The sequence below is a fragment of the Eumetopias jubatus genome, unplaced genomic scaffold, assembly GCF_037043125.1.
Source record: "Eumetopias jubatus isolate StellerSeaLion01/CBP00866 unplaced genomic scaffold, mEumJub1_p1.0 scaffold_8, whole genome shotgun sequence".
NCBI classification, from domain to species: Eukaryota; Metazoa; Chordata; class Mammalia; order Carnivora; family Otariidae; genus Eumetopias; species Eumetopias jubatus.
Genome location: NW_028274814.1, coordinates 70,410,621 through 70,432,364, shown reverse-complemented (window position 1 = coordinate 70,432,364; position 21,744 = coordinate 70,410,621). Strand labels below are relative to the sequence as shown.

General features: G+C 33.8%; 1 protein-coding gene across 1 annotated transcript in view; it reads right to left on the bottom strand.

Annotated features, from left to right (window-relative positions):
* The window catches only part of MUC19 (mucin 19, oligomeric), a 36,089-nt gene that overhangs the window by 9,551 nt on the left and 4,794 nt on the right, over window positions 1–21,744 (bottom strand). Inside the window, 19 exon segments of the mRNA XM_028113207.1 lie at window positions 767–1,013; window positions 2,089–2,215; window positions 2,645–2,739; window positions 5,934–6,083; window positions 7,086–7,217; window positions 7,394–7,484; window positions 8,617–8,709; window positions 9,946–10,081; window positions 11,895–12,018; window positions 12,436–12,558; window positions 13,273–13,483; window positions 15,308–15,405; window positions 15,625–15,685; window positions 16,136–16,250; window positions 16,994–17,222; window positions 20,889–20,946; window positions 20,948–21,009; window positions 21,173–21,281; window positions 21,432–21,527. Coding sequence (XP_027969008.1) covers window positions 767–1,013; window positions 2,089–2,215; window positions 2,645–2,739; window positions 5,934–6,083; window positions 7,086–7,217; window positions 7,394–7,484; window positions 8,617–8,709; window positions 9,946–10,081; window positions 11,895–12,018; window positions 12,436–12,558; window positions 13,273–13,483; window positions 15,308–15,405; window positions 15,625–15,685; window positions 16,136–16,250; window positions 16,994–17,222; window positions 20,889–20,946; window positions 20,948–21,009; window positions 21,173–21,281; window positions 21,432–21,527 — 2,357 coding nt within the window.

Below are 21,744 nucleotides of genomic sequence, written 5' to 3'. Positions count from 1 at the left end.
GAAACTGCAAAAATCACAACCTCCTTAGCCATTACAAAAAGTCAATTCTTCAACTTCTCCTACTGCCCAGGAATTAAGTTCAAATTCTTCAGTGCAGCCTGGCCACTGTCTACTTTTCCAACCTGATCCTATCCAACGAGAACCTACATATGCAATACTTTTCAAGCATTTCCTACATTATGGCATTCTGTTTAGTCTACTAGAAATTTCTCTTCCCACCTCAATTTTGTCTGGAAAAAGTTTCATCTCTTAGGAAAATTCAAACACGGGTCTCCTCTGAGAAGTTCTCGTTATCTCCTCCGGTAGTGACTGGCCCTTTCTGCTACCATATTATAGTATACAAACCTCCTTGCAATAGTCAGCACCCTTGTTCTATGAGTCCAAGACAATGTTCATTCATCTTTGTAACTCCAGCCCTCAACACAAGGCCTGGCACATGGCAAATATCTATTTAATAAGTGCTTGTTGAATGATGAATGCTGAGATACAACTAGAAAGCATGGTCTGAATATAAAATCATTTTCCATCCTCTGTATGGAGAACGCATACTGCTAGAATATTTTTCTATTGGTATTTAAAACCAAACAAGAGTAGGATACATCAGTTAAAGCCATTATGATGCAGTGAGCACTTCAGGTTAAAGGGAGCAATAACTAAGTTCAATAAGAAATACAAAATTTGAAATGTGACAGGTCTAACAAAGACTTTAGGAAAAGTCTATTTCTGTGATTTTGAAGTCATACAAGTATATATGTAATTTCCATACCATTTGTTGTTATTAATATTGATGAGTTTGCCTGGTTGCATGACCTTGCCATTTATGTAGCAGTCACACTGAGATTTTAGAACACAATTCCCTTCATTATTCTGGTACATTCCATCAGGGCAAGTGCATCCATCAAATGGAACATCTTCTATATCACAGCTCCTATATCTCTCTGACAATAATCGACAAGTTTTATTGCAGGCTTTTATATTGTACTTGAAAACGAGGTCACTTGGACAAGAGGAATCTGTTGGTATAGGAACAAAAAAATAGTAAATATGTATACACTCAGGAAAAGTAGCAATTTTACTTCAACTTGATATTTATAGATATTATAGTGAATTATTCACAATTGAGGTTATGAATAATCAAGAAAAAGTTACTTGCTATTTGCATTTTTCACTATAATTATTTTTGAAAAAGTGAATATTGAAGGAGGCAATTGCAATCAACCAGGAGAAAAAAATGCTTTTTTTGAACTAGGGTGGTGCCCATAGAGATGGAGAGATGTGAATGGATTTGAGAGAAATTCTGGAGACGAACTTGACAGACTTTACTGATTGTATATGGGCAATGAGGTAGTTAAGTATGATCTACAAGAGATTTATTTCTATAAAGTTTTTTTGGTAAGCCAAGTATTTTTCTGAAGTCATATTCATATACTGCAATAAATTTTTAAAACAAAGCAAGATTCAATAAACATGATAGTTAAGCCCCTAATTTACTTATTTTTATTTTTTTTAATGTTATTAATATTGGGGCACCTGGGTGACTTGGTTAAGCGTCAGCCTCTTGGTTTCAGCTCACGTTATGATCTCCAGGCCAGGAAATCAAGTCCTGCTTCCGGTTCTGCACTCAGCGGGGAGTCTACTTCCCCTCTCCCTCTGTCCCTCCCCAGCACTGCCCACTACACACACACACACTTTCTCTGAAACAAATCTTTAAAATAAATAAATAAAATAAAATGTTACTAATATTTAACTATCATTTTAAAAGGTAGTAGGAGTTGGAATATTAAATTTCAGCAGGTAAAACTGAACAGAAACCTACGTTCATATCTAAATACATATATATTCTGCTCTTATTTAAATATGAGTATATTAAATCAAGATAAAAGAATCAAGAAGTAAAAATGCAAGGATCACTGAAACATACTTTTTAAAATAACAGAAAATCACCTTTGAGAGAACCAAGTACAAATTTGTAAATACATGTTTCTAAATTTCACACACACACACACACACACACACACACACACACACACACACACACTATAGTAATAGTGAGAAGAGAGTTATCTAAAAAGCCCCCGTCCTGCTTACCACATAGTCCGGTTCTCCATCCCACCATGTATACTTCTTTCTCAGCACACGCTTTCACATAGTTGCCAAAAACCGTGCACAAGCAATCTTCACTGTTTTCACAAGTACAAGTGTATCTTTTGCATTCCTTTAAGAAATAAGTGTATACTACATTATGAAAATATTCACAAGAACAGGTAAACTGGGTATCTTAATTCAGTTCATAACCACTCCTCTTCCTTGGAAAAAAATCTGTCTTAAAATTTTGGGAACTATTTCTTTTCAAAATAAGCAAAGTAGCAAATCGATTATTAACTAAGTTTTCAAAGAACTTAGAAAAGGTAGAAAGAGAAATTTATTCAAGATTTTTATCATTTAGGGTTATTTTCCAGTACCATTTTTGTATTTGCTATATCTAACAACTGAACAAATTAGTGGAATCCAATGTTAAATTTAAAACCATGTCTTAATCTACTGATAATGCCTGTTATTTGAAATTTTTTAACATCTACAGGCTTCTATTGATACTACCAAAATATTTCACAAAAAGCACTGTTAATCTTAGACACTCACATACCTCATAATATGGTTTAGCGTTCACAATTGGATGGCAGGAAGCAAAAGGCCCATCTGAATCAAGAAAAATTCCACAATGCTTTTCGGCAAAATTTTCTGCAAGAAAATTAATGCACTCAAAATTAGTATCAATAATGTCATAATTTTTAATTTAAAAAGGTGTAATTGTGTTTTTAAAGTGTTTTTGCTATAGCATATCGAATTTATTATCAATATATACAAAAATAGCATGATATAACCAGAAACACCTTAAACTAAGAGGCAAAATCTTTCTTTTTAAATTTGTATTTTTTTTTAAAGATTTTATTTATTTATTTATTTATTTGAGAGAGAGAGAGAGAGAGAGAGAAACAGCATGAGAGGGGAGAGGGTCAGAAGGAGAAGCAGGCTCCCCGCTGAGCCAGAAGCCCGATGTAGGGCTCGATCCCAGGACCCTGGGATCATGACCTGAGCTGAAGGCAGTCACTTAACTAACTGAGCCACCCAGGTGCCCCTTAAATTTGTATTATTTTTTAACAGATTTTATTTACTTATTTATTTATTTGAGAGAGAGAGCAACTGGAGGGAGGGAGAGAGATAAGCAGACTCTGCACTGAGCATGGAGCACAAGGTGGGCTTGATCTCATGAGCCTGAGATCATAACCTGAGCTGAAATCAAGAGTCCGACGCTTAACCGACTGTACCGCTCAGGCACTGTAAAATCTTTCTTTTCTTAATTGAAGTGTAGTCGACACACAATGTTACGTTAGTTTCAGGTGTGCAACACAGGGATTGGACAACTCTACCTTCTGCTGTGCTCACCACAAGAGTAACTACCATCTGTCCCCATACCACGCTATTCCAATACCATCGACGCTATTCCCTGTGCTGTTCCTTGCCTCCTCACGACTTACTCGTTCCATAACTGGAATAAGAGGCAAATTCTTTTTTAGCTTCAGACTTTTGTATTAAATCAGTTAACCTGTTTGCGAAAGGCAATTTCTACAAAAATGGGACTAAGAGAGCCGGATTATTTACTTAGGTACCTTTTAATTTAAAATATATTTTTAAGTCTGAATTAGAACAAGTTGGTAAATGAAACCATTGCGACACCAACCTCTGTTGCTGCAGCAGCCATGTCAGTTTTAGGACCACCAGTATCAATCATAATATTAATTAATAATATTAATTATTTTAATAATAATTATTATTAATATTAATAATAATATTAATAAAGCACTAATTTTATTTTTTAAGGACTGAATTGATATTTGGTTGGTTTGTAAGTAACTAGTTTTGTATTAAATTAACAGAAAATTCACAAAAATAGCATCTGAGTAACAAATGCTTTGCTCAATGATTTGTAAATACTTAAAGATGATGCCGGTGACTAGAACAAGCACTGCTAATTTTTTTTTAACTATCTACTGATAGGCTTCTAAAGTTACTGTCACCAGGAAGCAATAAAGGAAGCTGACTGAATCTATTAAAAGGACATTGAGGCCAATTATTTCTAAAATTTTGACAAACTTGTAACTACGTATCACCATTTTTTATGTAATTACTACTAACAGCTTATTAAAGCATAGTTTAATTTTCTGTATTTTATTTTATTATGTTAAATACTGCCATTGAAAATGTAAATTGTTCAATTATATAGCTCTCAAAACTGTTAATATAGTCTCCTTAACATAAATTGGCTTGGTTTCTTATGAGATATACATTTGTTTTTATCTATTCTCATTTTAATTATTTTCATTGCAACACCTGCAAAACAAAAAAACATGACAACTAAACCCTGAAATATGTATTACCATGTTGATGTTAATGCTTCTATCAACTCATTCTATAAATCAAAACAAGTTAAATGAAACTTTAAAAAGGAATTGCTGCGTAATTTTAAAATATTATTAAAAGCTGATCAGACATTTTTTTCAAATATGCAGATTAATTTAGAAACAACTAATTAGGGGTGCCTGGGTGGCACAGTGGGTTGAGAGTCCAACTCTTGATTTCGACTATTGGTTTCAGCTCAGGTCATGATCTCAGGGTCATGAGATCAAGCCCCGCGTTAGTGTGCAATCTGCTTGGATTTCTCTCTCCCTCTTCCCTGCCCCTCCCCCTCCTCTCTCTCTCTCTCTCTCAAATTAATAAATGAATATTTTTAAAAATGAAATAACTAATTAACATATAAACATAATATATTTTAACTTACTTTCCATTGCATTCCATTACTTATGAAAGAAGTAACATAAGATGAAGTGTTTATTAAAATCAACAATACTAAGGGAGCAATCAGAGCAAGACTTCGATTCAAAATACTTGGGGGGGGGATTATCAGCAACAGACCCATAAATACAGAGAACAAACTGATGGTTGCCAGAGGTGAAGCGGATAGGGGGATGGGCAAAATGGGGTGAAGGGGAGTGGCAGATACAGACGTCAAGTTAGGGAATGAATAAGTCACAGTGATAAAAGGTCTAGCATAGGGAATATAATCAGTTGTACTGTAATATTGTTGTATGAGGACAGATGGTAGCTACACTTGTAGTGAGCATGACTTATTGTATAGACTTGTGGAATCACTATGTTGTACATATTGCATGTCGACTATACTTCCATAAAAATATATTAATTAAATAAATAAAAATAAAATACTTGGGTTACAACTTCATCTTTAACCCTTATTAAGTACACTCTACCTGGACTGTACTATCAACACCTACATTAATGAAGATGATAACCTCATCCATGCTCTTCATGGGTATTTGTGGGAACAAATTGAACTAATATTTATGGAAGTCTTTGGTAAGTTAAAATATGAGCTGAATCATACAAGTGTAAAACTTTCCTCATAAGATCCATATTTGGGGTTTGGTATAATTAACACACATGATAGCAGCAGTTAGGAGACCTAGATCTAGCGACAGCTCTAATGTTAAGTAGCTTGGCAGTTTGGGTGAGCCTTGTGATGTCAACCAATGATCACTTCCATGTCTAAATTAAAGATCTGTAAAATTTCCTCGGACCCTACTATTTGACAGCTGTGGAAAAAACTGTCTGAGGAGGAAAAGAATAGGTATAGAAAAAGACAACTGTGTTGATCCCCCTCCCTCAATGAGAGATGGGTTTTCTAGTTGTGCCTCAGCCAGCCGGACTGCTTCTCCACTGTTCCCTGCATAACTCGGACAGTACAACAAACACTAGCGAAAACCAGGAATATCTGATAGTCCCATATTATTATCAGAATAAGTATACAATTCCTAGCACCAAGTATTTAATTACAGAGTTTGATGTTCAATTACCAATACCTTTTTCTATACTGATGCATGAAGCGGGTTTTCCTTTAGGACAGGGCATCATTTCCCAAGAATCAGCAAATGCCTGAGGCGTCTTCTCCAATATATTCTGACTTGACATTAAATCATCCTCTACTCTGTTGTTGAAGGAACCACAAAGTCCTGGATAGGGCACAGAACAAATTTTAACATTTCCTCACCTACTCAGCTTTTTGGATTCATATTCTCACATCATATTCAGTTCTATGCTCAAATCAAAACACACAGAAGCTACCTGAGAGTATGTCTTGGTGAGTCTTTATACATAAAAGTAAAATTTCATGACACTTCCAACTAATGCTCCATTTTATTCGAATTCCAGGAGCACTGAAACACCATTCGCCACAAATACCGTGTTTTTCCTGTGTGTTGCTATAACATAACCTCCTTTAACAAGGTGGTAGGAAGCATGCTTATAAGCAGGGCATTTGTGACTGCACATTTTCAATAATAGTGTGGAGACCTGAATCACGTTAAGGGCTATATGCTTTCTTATCTGGAATCTTCCACGAGTTACATTTTTTCCCTATGTATACATAAGTCACCTTCTTGAGTAAAAATATGTTGCAAAAGCTCACATGGTTTGAAATTAGTAACTGTGGGCTTTGCCATTGTTTTGTTTTGTTTGCCAACCATGACAGTATGCAAAAGCTGATTTCTATGACAGAAAACTTCCATGAAAGAGATGACCATGTCATCATCAGCAGAAAGACAAATTGTAATGTAGCTTGCATTTGAAACTTGATATTCAAAAGATGTAAATGTATAATATTTTCATCTTTTTCTTCTATAGATAAAAGCTTTCATAATTTATCTTAGCAAAGTGATATGTAACATATATTATCAAACCTCACTTTAAGAAACCTTAATTTAAAAACCTTTAAGTGTTTAAATTTGCAGAAAACCACTTGGGAATAGACTTCGTAATAAATAAAACTGTCTTTACTATCAGTTGAAACTGTTTTACTGTGCTATTTACTGTTTTACTGCACTATTAAAGGGAAGATTTAGTAAAAGTAAAAATGCTTTATGACCTCATGTCATTAATGGAGGGACAACTGAAAATGAAAATAAGTGATGGTCACATTAGAGCCTTGGAAATAAAAACATATCCAGAGGACTTACCTACGGTATCCGTGAAATTGTTGGGTGGCACTGAAACATATAACTGCATTGTAGGAGCAATTTGTATTTGCATTTTTACACCAAAGTTTGTTTCTACTTGAAGGTATGAGGAAGATGCTTGGAAGACATATACTTCTCCTGTTAAAATAATTATTTACATTAATAGTAATAATTAAAATATTGAACAGTTTTTGATTTATTAAAATGGTTTTATACTTTAATATCTGTTAAAAAAAAGTTAATGTCCCTAAAAACTGAACAAATGAATGCATCTTACATCTATTTTAAAATGGTATTATTAAACTTACCTGAATCGTCATAACTTTGATTTATGTATTCAATCCCATTGTTTGTGACTGTTCCATTTCTGTTGAATACATATTTGTTACCTGAAATAGGCTAATATTTAAAACAATTGTTAGTTCATGTCAACTTGCAATATTAATTCATTTTAATGCAATATATGAAGCTAAATTTCTGTGCCATAAAAATGTTTAATTTTATTGGATTAGTTTTAAATATCTAAAATACAGAATATTTTTTGAAGCACTCCTCATATGTTGCTTCATTGTTTCTTATACCAATTCTTTGAGGAAGACTCTAAAGGAATCCTCATCCGCAATTTGTAGATGAGGAAACTGAGAACCAGGAAGGTGACTTACATTCCCAAAGGTCAAAAGGCTTCAAAGTACCAAAGTCCAGTTTCGGTGTCCTCCCTCCCCCTTTAGTTCTATTTCCATTTACAGTGTCAGTTCCAAATACATGAAATTCTAAACAAATGTAATTGCCTTCTTAAATGGTCTGCAGAGTTTAATAATTTAATAAGCACATAGGTTGATCTATAATTACCACATCAGTTGCGTGTATATGATAATTTTTATACACTTAAGGAGCCTTAGAATTATCCAGCTCTTCCAGAGACTTTATTAATTTTCTGTACAATCTTTTTATGATTTTTTTATTTTATTATGTTATGTTAATCACCATACATTACATCATTAGTTTTTGATGTAGTGTTCCATGATTCATTGTTTGTGCATAACACCCAGTGCTCCATGCAGAATGTGCCCTCTTTAATACCCATCACCAGGCTAACCCCTCCCCCCACCCCCACCCCTTTAGAACCCTCAGTTTGTTTGTCAGAGTCCATAGTCTCTCATGGTTCGTCTCCCCCTCCGATCTCCCCCTCTTCGTTTTTCCCTTCCTACTATCTTCTTCTTTTTTTTTTAACATATAATGTATTATTTGTTTCAGAGGTACAGATCTGTGATTCAACAGTCTTACACAATTCACAGCGCTCACCATAGCACATACCCTCCCCAATGTCTGTCACCCAGCCACTCCATCCTTCCCAGCCCCCTGCACTCCAGCAACCCTCAGTTTGTTTCCTGAGATTAAGAATTCCTCATATCAGTGAGATTATGATTTCAATTCACACAGTAAAGCCTCTCTTCAGCCACAAAAATTCTGACCTTGTGAAGTAATTCATTCAATTTTGCTTTGGATAAACTTTAGGAAGCTGATTACTTACCAAATTTAAGAGGAGTGTAACACTGTTTAAGCACGTTCCTGACTCGCCACTTGGACATGGACGAAGTTCAACACTAATAGACCAATCTTTATGCTGTTAAAAAATGCATTTCATTGATATGTTTATTAAAATGTCATTGATTATATGCTCTTACTGTGTGATTCACTTACAAGGCATGTTTGCATCTTAAACATGCACAGTTCCTACATACAATCAGACTGCTCTGAAAATAAGGCTTTGTTCGGCCCATGGTAAGTCTAGAATTGGCCAAAAGCTTTACAGAAGGTCCAAGTATCTTGCATAAACTATATTTATATAGTCTGATTAGTGGGTTTTCATAGTCATCATCATTTTTTTCTTTTATCATTACTTTGTGCTGCATTGTAGAGACTTTACAATGTGCTGCACTATAGAGACTAGTAGGAATTAGATGTAACATAGCTTGTTGATTCTCTGGACAATCCATAATGTCTACTTAAATCCAATGTGAGAGGTATTTAATTTGTAAAACCATAATATAAGCCATGCCAAACATTGACTTCCAGTTCTCAAGATCTAGAAATCTAATATTTAACAAGCAAATATTCCGTGTATTTTGGCATATTTCCCTCTTGGTTTGCCCATCCCCTACCATCACGGATTATGTGAAGAACATAAAAAGAAGGAAAGATCTGGAAAACTGTCTTTTAGTAGCAGTGACTACATTTTTTAGATTACTGAATATGACCCACATCTCTCAATTCAGGAGTCACAAATTCTGCTCATCTTGGTTTCTTACCAGGAAGATTAAACAAAACTGTATTTTCAGAGTAGCTAAAGGCAAAGCTACAAGATGGAATCCCCCTTTTATTGAAATTCAGATTACTTAAAGTTTTAGCCCTGAAAAGAATTTAGAAGTAAGGATAGCCTCTATCATACTGGTGATATTGTATTATAAAAACTATAAATAAATGCAAAGGAATAGTGATGAAAAAGGAAGATGTTTCATGGAACATTAAAGATCATTTCAACTGAAGCATTAGTGAACACATGCAAAGAAAAGTAGAAGAAGGAAATATTTTTTCAGTGTATTTAGAAAGTTACTAGTGATGAAGGAAATGTTGGGGGTTTTTTTGTTTGTTTAGCAAGGAATTGCTAAGGAGTGCAGCTAATACTGATTGTCAATGGCAATATGTGACAGAAAACAGATACTGAAATATGTAACCAATCATTGAAGGACTGTTTGCTATTTTTTTTAAATAGTAACTTAAAGTGAAGACTGTTTTAAATTGGTTGAATAGCTCAGTGTGCGCGCATCAGTTTTCTCAAGCGTTCCAGGCTATTACATACGTGGGTGGCCAAGAAGTGACAGTTTCCAGGATGGTGGTATTTAATACCATCAAAGGTGGTGATTGAATTTCCTTCTACCTTACATCTTCCGGGACATAATGCTTCAGTGCAAGACCATTTTGCATTTTGGCATGTGCTGTTAAAATGCAATGGTTATGTTAAAGATCATCAGTTGTGTTTTCTCGTTGAGGAAAATAAATATCTCAACATTAAAAATCAAAATTTAAATTAAGACATTTACTTAAGCTTTATTAGACCATCTTTTTAAAAAAAACTTTTAAGTAATCTTTACGCCCAACATGGGGTTCAAACTCACAGCCCCAAGATCAAGAGTCGCATGTCTATTGACTAAGCCAGCCAGGCACCCCTATTAGACCACCCTTATTCTCCACTCAACATCCCAACTCTGATCAAATGTCACATTGATGGTGGCATCCTGGCATTTTAAAGGATTTTAATTCCATGGACTAAAATAATAGCTTCTGCCTGCATTAAATATATAAAAACTTTTAAACTGGATTTCAGAGGTTTTTTTAAATGGAATACATTTCACTATTAGTATTAAACACCTGCTACATGCCACATCATACACCCTCACTGTTCAATATGGTATAGAGACATATAGCTATAGATTACTTGAAATATGACTAGTCCAGATTGAGATCTGCTATAAATATAAAATACAGACTTTTAAGACTTAATTTGAAAAACAGATTGTAAAATCTTTCATTAACTTTTTATACTAATTTCATTTCTAGATGATAATACTGCATTTTGGATGTATAAAATACATGATCAAAATTAATTCCACCCCTATCTTTTTGCTTTTTAAAAACACATTAACTAAAAAATGTTAAATTATATATGTGGGTCATATTTTTGGCTCATATGATATTTCTCTTGGATAGCACTCTCCTAGATATTCAATAAATTATAGCTATTGTTATTCATAATTATTACTAATATATTATTGCCACACTAACAGGAACATTTCTCATTTATAAGGAACATACTATAGTATAAATAATAGATTAGCTTTCATTGAGTCAGACTATTTCCCTCCAAAGGCACGATACATTTTTAGAAAAGTCCTTTGGAGTTCTGCAGTAATTTAGAGTTTCAGAGAAAAGTCATAAGGAAGAATGGGGAACTCTATCTGATCAGTATATTGTTCCCGAACTCAAATAATCTATACTAATTTTGGCATATTAAAATCCACTCTTGTTAAATATATCTATAAATATCATATATATAAATAAGAATCTATATGTACATTTAAATATATGTAAATATATAAATAAAGATTAAATATATTTTCACCAATGTAGACACATACAAAAATTATTTGAAAAGTAGTGGGCTGTTTCTGATTATACATTTTACTAAATATTCTTGGTAATTAGCGTAATTATTATTTAATTGTTGTAACCATACTCTTGTATTATTCTTTGCTCCATATTTGCAACCACCAATTGGTTTACTCTTTGAAACCCTCAGTTAGTGAAAATTATTAACTTCTAAAGATACATAGAAAGCTCATACATTTTATTTAAAAAACACACTAGGGGTGTCTGGGTGGCTCAGTCGATTAAGTGTCTGCCTTCGGCTCAGGTCATGATCCCAGGGTCCTGGCATCGAGCCCCGCATTGGGCTCCCAGCTCAGCGGGGAGCCTGCTTCTCCCTCTCCCTCTGCCTGCCGCTCTGCCTACTTGTGCTCTCTCTCTCTCTTTCTCTCTCTATCTAATAAATAAATAAAATCTTTAAAAAAATAAATAAAAACACACTAAACTTTCCCTAAAAAATAAGAGACAAACTATCTACACAGAAAATGCAGTGTTTATTTCTGAAAAGTTTATTTTAAGGGTGGACCTAGGAATTATTTCAAATTAGATTAAAATATTATTATTATTTCACTATTAACAAAATGTGGACAAAAAGCATGCACATACCACTGAGAACCACAAGGACCTCTTCGGACTTCCCCTGACTTATAGATCTTTCCATGTAAATTACAGGGACATTCGGTCTTTAATACACATTCCCCTTTTTCTCCAATATCATCTAATAGGTAACCTAGAATAAATATATTGTACAAGAATTATATAAACATCTGTAAATTCTCAAGCAGTAAACTGTGAAATCACTTTGAGCTAGTTCTTTCAAGTGTAAGCACACACTTAAAATGGTAAGTTCCATTTAGCAATTACCCCTAGTTTGAGAACTGGGAAGAGTATAATTTTCTGAGCCATGGAACATTCCTACGGAGCCCAATACAGGACTAGGGGATCATCTGTGGAGTACCAGGGCCCTGAGGTACTATAGAAATAGACATACACGTTAACTTTGTCTCTACTCCTCTTCTGCAGTTTGCTAGAAGGATGGATTATGAATAGGTGATTTCATTAAATATCTGGTTAGAAATAAGACCCACCATTCTTGGATCACTGTTTTCAGTTGTTTTAGTGTAAACATTCTCACAGAGTGTATTACCTTCTGGGCAGACGCAGCCATTCACACATTCACTCTCTTGAAAAGGAGCCACATTAGAACAAGTTGCAGGATTTGAGGGACCACATTCTTTGTAGATATGTTTTTCTGGGCATCTAGGTTCTCCTGGAGAAATATAGAAATATGTATACATGGGAATGAGAGGGAAATGAATGTGATAAATACATAATATTCTAATGGGGATCTTTTCAAATGGGATTCTTTGAGTCTAAATTTCAAGACATGAATCAGTTTTAAAAATTATTCAGTACAACTAAATCGTGCCAATTTCTCATGCATTATTTTATGCTACAATATTTAATTTGTAGAAAAAATTAAAAATGAAGACAGAAATTAGGAAGAAATGTATACTATATGTGTAATAACATCTCATCTTACTTTGAAATTGATCTTCTACTTGTATTTTAACTTAAAAGGATTGAGCTAAGCCTAAGTTGAAAGTACTTTTATATTTGTGTGAAAGTCACATCTATGTTTTACTAATTTTTTGAAAGAAAATCATAGTACTAATCAACATACTTTTGATAACTTTTCCAGTTACTTTCTTTCAGTTTTTGCAGGATTTCTCATTTTTCCCAGTGACTTTTACAAATTATAGACTATAAAGTTCCTAATTGAGATCTTTTCATAAAGCACTGCAACTTACGGCAAAACAGTCCTGTTTCCTATTAAGCACCCATGAGAGATGAGATTCCACCATATCTAAGGTCCCTTTCAGGGCTTACAGTCATTTAAGAACATTACTTTGAAATATAGCTCAACTTTAAAGTGCTATAGAAACTTCCTGGCTTGGAATGTGCAATAAAATTTAAAACCTACCACAAGTCACATCAGAATCATCTCGCCAGGATTCATAGATGCTGGGACCGTCTGAGGCACAGAGGCGGGACAATTCTGAATAAGTGTCACACGTAGAATTTTTGTCTCTATTTTCACAGTAATCATTAACACAGATCATTCTGTAGTCATTGGAAAAAGCGGCAACCTTTCTACATTTCTCAAAGTAAGTTCCAATAATTTTGTCACAGTACTACAAAATAAAGTGTGAAGTTTTATTAAAACATAAGAAAAAATGACAATCAAATAAATATTTAGGAAAAGATAAATTCAGAACTATTTGGTTTTGCATGATAACCTGTAGCTTTGGCAGGGAGAGTTGCTGAATGCTGGTTGAAATGGACAGTTCTGAAGTGTTATAGTTGGCACAGTGACTCCTAAAAGAATACTTCACCTCTGGCATTTTGGATTGCTATATAACGACTTCAGAAATGGTTGTGCCTACACTCATCCAAAATTTCTCCAAAGGTGACATGAAATTTACCAGTTGAGAAAATGGAAGGGGTGAGAAAAAAGAGCCATTGTCAATGCCAGAGAATGGGATGGTAAATGACTGATACCACAAAAGACAGAAGGGAAACCCACCCTTCTTCTCTTAGTGTTATATTTGGTGAGCAAACAGGCAGTAAAATAGAGTCACTGTGGGCTTTCTTGGTGGGGGCCATGTGAGTTGACTCTGGAAACAATATATTTGTTCTCACCTTGGTTAAGGAGGTAAACACATCACTGAACCCACAAAAGTTCAAATTTCAACATATTTTAGCTACCACACAGCTGCTCATATGTTTGTCACAGAGAAATATAAAACCACTGTCAAGCAAATGCACAGTTTGTAACAATTAAGCCCTAGCACAACTAATAACATTCTCCAAGTGAGGTATAAGATTAAGTGAAATAAAATATTCAAAGATTGCTTTTTTGTCTATTATTTTTTGCGTATCTTTATCACTAGATTACAGGTTTCTTTAGGGCAAAAATAGAATTTTGTATCCTCTTGGCTTAACAGTGTCTTGCACATAGTATGTCCTTACTAAATATGCATTAGCTTTAACATGAATTTATATATTCACTGAGCTAATATTTTTGAGCCACCAGGAGTAAGTTCTCACACGTTATACAACTACCACAATAGATAAAACATAATTCTTGTCATCATAGAAGGCATAATTTTATAGGGAACATATGGAAAAGAAACAAGGGAAATTTTTATAGATGGTCTCTTATCATAAGAAGCAAGAAGTAGCATAGGGTAACAGGAAAGAGAAAGCAATTCTAACGGTGAAAACCAAGGAGGGTTTCACAAAGAGGATAGCAGATGATATATAATGTCATGGCTTAATTTGTTTTGTTAGAAGATGACAAGATGGTTATAAATGCAACATCCATTGTCAGTAAAACCGAAAGTCTTTTCTATCCATACTATCCATATATCTTAATCTTGAGAATTTTGTTCTAGATTGAAACAAGAATATGTAAACATTTATTCACTCATCAAATAAATGCAACCTATCAAATTCAACATAACAGAACTATACAAGTGTAGAAAATTCCGAGTGGGCTATTTTCAAGTGTCATAGTCAAAATAGTTAATTATACATAACTCTTTCAAAAAGAAAGTAAAGGATACACGGGCTGACAATTCAGATTAGCTCTCTGGGGCAAAAATACGGGAGAGCAGAAAGTAGTTCTTAGGGACACAGTATATGGATTCCACCAACAGATTTAATGGAGAGGTGAAGTGTGTCAGTTTACAGACAAATTAAAACGTTATGCAAAAAAAATCAGAATTGTTACACTAATATATAGTAAATATCATAGAGTTTGAAGAAAAACTCTTATTTTAGTATCTACAGCTAAACTAAAGCTGAGAAACAGACTACAGGGACACTGGAGAGAAAGCAGTTGCACAATTCTGAGAATCAGGCACAGGTGCTTAGAAGAGGATGTTGGCTATCTAAATTGAAACTAAGGAGAACAATGCTGAAATGTGCTACTAGGTGAAATATAAATCTCTCACCTCTATGCCATCTTCACAGACTTCATAGCTTTTACTAAAAGCTTTGGGACAATCACCAGGAATTTTACTATTGGCAATGTGTTCATTGATATTGTCTCCTTAAGAAGAAAACAATGCTTAGTTCAAGATATTCACTATGCACATACATGTTATTTTCAAGCTAAATAGAACTAAATTGACAACATATTTTTATTTTAACAAGTTATTATTCTTTAGACAAATGCAAATTATTGTTAGAGTTATTCAAATATGAGCAATCATTTTATAATTTTCTTTCAGGAAGCAATTTCCTTAGACATAATGCACTGAAATCTTACCTGGAGTGCTGTTGAAGTTACCACAAAGACCACAAGTTGGATATTGCTTGTGAAGAGCAAGCTTTAAAAAAAAGAAAAACCACATGTACATGTTTATAAAATATTATAATTACCTCAAGACAAAATTTACCCAAACCAAATGACGGTGTCTGTTCATATTCAATTCTACCTAAGCTAGTTACTTAGGCATGTAATATAGAGCCTCTTTTAGAGGACCTGGAACTAGAAGTTGGAAAGATCCTGACTCTACCTCTTACTAACTGTGTGTCTTTGGATGGATAGCTTGTATTAGCCTGAATTTCCTGAGTTCCATCACCTGTAAAATAAGATTAATAATAGTATGTACTTGAAGGTATTTTAAATTTTAAATAAGGTAATGCTTAGTACAGCGCATAATATAGAGATTTTTCAATAAATCTTAGCTCTTATTTTCTTTATAATGTAATGTTTTTGTAACTGAAAGCAAAGAAGAAAAAGCACAGGAAAGTAAGAAAATCAGAGCCAGACTTACTGAGAGCTTATTTTTGTCCCACATCAAAGACAGGATTCCTCTACGGCTTTTCAGGACATAATGTTCTCCATATTTTTTAATGTGTATCAATTTATTGTCATATGGTATCTGTACTCTGAAAAGTATAAAATACAAGTACATATAATGGCAAGAATAGTATTATAACATGTTTTTTTTTAAATAATCCATGTTTAGTATCATAAATATAATACTGGCTAATAAATATTAAAGTTTTCTTTTTCCTCTCATTTCAGAAGAGGAGACACAATGATTTTGTTTTTCCAATTTTTGAAAGACTTTTAAAGAACAATGAACAAATCCTTGGGGCTTTAGAGAAATAAGAAAGAAGAAACTGGTTCAGTGTAAGGAGTAAATGATCAAATAATTTGAAATGTTCGCAAGTAGAATATCATGCCTCAACTTCTTATTCTGGAAAGCATTCAAATATGGCATCCCTTCCAAATATGAATTGCTACTTCTAAAAATAATGGTTTAAGTTTCAATCTATTGAAAATCCCATATTTATATTTAATTATAAACATACAAATGAAAATTGAAATATTCTATTAGCAGATGTGTTGAATATGCATGTTGCCCCAAATCTAGATACTCAAAATAGTCAAACAACAGAACTACTCTTTTTCTCCCCTCCTTGTCATAGGAATAAATATAGTATTTTACAGTCCCACACATAACAAAATCTTCTATCAGACTCCTATCCAAGAAATTATTATAAAACCAATATGAAAACCAAAATAGGAAAAGAGTACCATCTTTTCCCTATTCAACCTTTTTTCTTTTTGCTCTCGTTACTTTAAGTGCTTCTATAGCATTTATCCATAACACTGTGGCATTTACCTTTCTTCATTAACTAGAATGCGATCACCAAAAATAGAGACCTCATTATTGTCGATTTTAACTGCTATTTTTTCAAAGTCACTATTATTCCTTCGTTTGATCTCAATATTGAAATCTCCTCCAGATTCAATGCAATGATGGCAGAAACTGTATGTGCAGGAAGACTCAAAGGAAAAGATGCGACCATTGAAAGCTTTATATGTTCCTTTGCCCCAAGTAGTAGCTTCACCTACAAAATATTTAGAGTAGAATATTCATAATTATTTAGAACTATTAATGTAGCGTCTAGTTCTGCTTTTTTTAAGTTTTTATGTACCAAGAGAAAACATCACTGAAAGGTTCTGTTCTCACAGCCACCACCTTAAATCAGTGTTTTTCTTTCTCACATACATACAGCAAAAGCACACTAAAAGTAGTACCTGAATCCTTGGGAATACACAAGGTGTCTATTCTGGCTCAAATAAAACATGAATAAAAACATCTTTTTTCCTATGGAAAAGGGAAATTGTCTCTACTATGGGAAGGTAGATACGGAGGGAGTTGTGATCTGTTTGCCTACTTGTTTTGCTTTTTGTAGAGATAATCTTTCTAATGTTGCACAAGGGGATTACCATTTATATCAAATAAGTTTAAAGAATATTATTTCTTTATGTACATGCATGTACATTCATGTGCATGTATGTGTATGTCTGTTCGTGTGCATGCATGTGTATATCTGTTCGTGTGCATGTATGTGTATATCATCTGTTCATATGCATGTATGTGTATACCTGTGTCTATGTGTCGTGTGTATATATGTGTGCATGTGCGTGTGCGTATGTGTACCTTTGAAAAAAAATATTACAAATGTGATGTCATTCAAAAATGCAATGATCAAACAGATAGATGATGGGTAAATGTTTAAAACTAGTTCCAAATTTTGGTTACTTTATAACCCTATTAGGTACTGGCTGGCTTGGACATAAAAATATATAGATAGAAATCAGAGTCATTTTTACTTACCAATAATTGGGCTTACTTCTGAGTATTTCGGAATTGCTTCTGGAATATTGGATCCTTTTGCTATTTAACACAATGCATAGATTACTTAGATTTCAAGACATACATTGATTTTAAATGTACAGGATTTGAACTTCTACATGGGAACTTAGAAGCTGATTCTGAAGGCCATCAATAAGTTTCTTTATCCTGAATATATAATTTGATTTTGTGAGAACTGTGATTTACCAAGTTCATATACACGATTATCTCTTAAATCCATATTTTTTCTTGAACAATTAGCCATAGGATTTTCAGAAATCATTATGAGCTTATTCATTTTGGGTCATGTGCAATTACTAACATATGCTGCATCCCCTACAGAACTATATTTTGAACTTCAAAAATAGAACCTTGCTAGCATACTTTTATTGGAAGCTATTAGCTAAACAGGTCCAAGGTAGATTTTATTACATCAGTCTACTATATAATACTAATAATTCAATTATCTACATATGAAGAGAACTCAATTCTCCTGATCAGAGAGGAAAATTCATATCCCCTGATACTTTTCCGTGATTTTTTATTTCTAATGCATTGACCCTTTTATGTGACCAAGTAAATTTATATGAAATCTTAGAGCAAGGTCTAAAATCAAGCAGAATAGAAGAGCAACAACAATAACAAAAATTAATATTTTTATGGAATCTTCAAATATTTTTTATAACACCACTTATTGTGTATCTTGGGACCACTTGTCTTTACTGCAGGTTGTCTTTTCTCAGGTCAAGTGGAAGTAGATTGAACTCTTAATTTATTTATAAAGTCATTTTAAAAAATATTATATCTAAAATGATAGAGGAGAAGTTGCATTATTATGTTTTATGTAGGTTCCCTTAAAGTATAATTTAATCTATCTTATTAATGGAGTTGTTTAAAATATACAGTTGGTTATCTAAATCTTATTACTCAAAAAGAAGCATTTAGAAGCTCAATTCAACATGGAAAAGACATAACACTATCATGTGCTAGTAAATCAATAATCCACAGAACATTTAAATTTCAAAATATGTATACATGCACACACACACACACACAGATACACACATATGCATCATATATATAGATTTTAAACACTGAAAGTCATAAATCCAACTACCTGGAGTACTGAATGGTCCAGAGGCACTGTTGTTAGAGGAGCTTGTGACACCTATTTTAATACAAAATAGTTAAGCTATTTATTTATTTCTTAAATGCGTACATTTTACTTGGTAAAATATGAAAAAAAGTTTTGAAAATCTGACGGATAAACCATGGATCCAAGTTCAGCATTGCTAATGCTAGCAGACTTAGAATAACGTAAAGCTGTATAAGAAAAAAAAATATATTATCAACTCAACAACCTGTGGGAGAAACGAAATTAAATGCCTCACCACCAAATGAACTAACATCAAATTAATTCATTCTATATCAATTGCCTTAAAATGTATTCAGGAAAAGAGAAAGTTTGCATAAACAGAGTTCAGGGCCTCCTATCTCAGTTTCAACCACACTTACTCCCACTTTGAATTGCTTTACATTTGGGAAATCTGGGTACCATTTCAAGATGTCAATCGAGCAAAGGAGTCTGCACTCACAAACACTGGAAGTATGAAAACCTAGTTGAGCTTTCATCTGAATATGTCTAATGTCAAGAGATAATAATGTCAACAGATCCAAAACTTGCCATTTCAAAGCCACTAGATTCACTGCTATTAGATACACTACCAGAAAGAACACTAATTAATAAAAGTCTGCCTTATTTAAAAAATTAAAGCAGACAAAAGCTGGCATTCAAATAGAAAAATCTTAAACTGGTAACCACTCCACAACAGAAAGATGAGAGGCAACTACTTCTCAATACATTCTCAGGAACACATCCTAAATTTGAATACCTGAGCTAATGGCAGCAGATCTGGAGTTTAGATATTCAGGGTCTCTTAAACCATTTGTACCAACTATGTTTAAACAAAATCAGTGGCATAAATAATGAATGATTTCAAATTTATCAGTTCCTTTGCAGTGTTGACCTCAAAATTGATGTCCAAAGATTAAGAACAACCCAAAATAGAATTATTATTTCTGTATGACCAAGCCTTTTTTGAACATACTCACTGATAGTCAATCCTGACTGAGGTCAACCATTACTACACTATCTCTATTGCTAATTAGACTTTACCTTTTAAAAATGTATCAATCTTAAAGTTAAGTTCTACAGGTGAATCCTGAATATTTTTCAGATCACCTGTATCATTAGAAGTGAATCTGCTACCCACAGTTCTATGGTCATCTAGTCCAGTGCTCCTAAGACTTTCCAATATGGCTAACAGCATCAATATAGTTGCCATAAGTATTATTTTAACAATGTGTACCACAAATTCCTAAACTATTCAATCTAATGTTTCCATTAAGGAGAAATATTAAATCTTATGAGATTTTCAAAAGGGAGAGAACTTGTTTGCTCTTATCAGAAATAAATCTGCAAAAAAATTTAAACTACCAAGACCAGATCCAGAATACAAAGCTCAAACCCAACAAATTATCTGCTACTCTAACCACCTCTTCAACTTCTGCAACTCCAAATCAGTTTCGCATAAAGGCAACAAAAATAATTCCACATCAATATAATCACAGCCACAAAACTCGTTCCACATTCTATGTCAAAAAATATTAAATGGCTTTTCCTTGATCACATCTACATACAGTTTATCATTTCAGAATTTTGGTTTGCTTTTTGTATCATTATTAATGTTTGTGATTTTCATTGTTCTTTTATAATGCATTTTAGAATCCTGACTTTCTAATCATCAGACATAAATCTCAATTCTCAAGCCATGAGAACCAGATCCAGTAACATCCTTTCCAGTATCACAGGTACCTGTACCACTAAGGCCAGTTTCACCAAATTCGTTTGGTCCAGAAGCACCACCACCAAGTAAGTCCAGCTGCACCCTTCCTTCCTCTACCACTTCCAGAACTGGAAGACCAAGTGTTTTCTCCTAATGGAAAATCAAAATGTGATTAAGAGAAATAAAGGAGGAAGAAATTAATTTGGATTTCTTGGGAATAGAGTCCAGGTTAAGACGCCTGAGCCACTAACATCAGATCCAGGACTCAAGTATCCAGACCCCAAGAATCCACTGTCTCTCTCCCCATTCCCACCAATTCCACTGATTCCAAATCCCTGCTGATCAGATGACCCCAAATTTAATCCTGAATCTTCAGAGGTACCAACCAGAACATCCATCCCCATTTCTTGCACTTGGGTCACCTGCTGAATACAAAATGATGGTCAGGGAATTATTTTTAAGGCATAGCATGATTCAGAATTTTTCTAGGCACAGACATTAATCATCAATACCTAAAGCACTGGAGCTAGAGCCTCCACGACCACCTACTCCATTTTCATCAAAGGCTTTACCACTATGGCCATTGGATTTGAACCAGAATCTCCAAAACCGATTTGAGTTTCACCCTTCTTCTCCATTTTCAAAATTAGAAAACCAAGTCCTTCCCTCTAATGGAAAATTTAAATGTTATTTTTAAAAATTATTAAAAAAACTTAAATCCATTTCAATTTCACCAAGAGTCCAGGTTAGTAGAATGCCTGAGTTATGGGCATTGGACCTGAGATTCATGAATCCAGGGACAACATAAATGCTGCTGCTCATTCCATCAATCCCCTGCCTCCAAATTCCTTTTTATCAAATGCCCCAGCACCAAATCCTGAATTT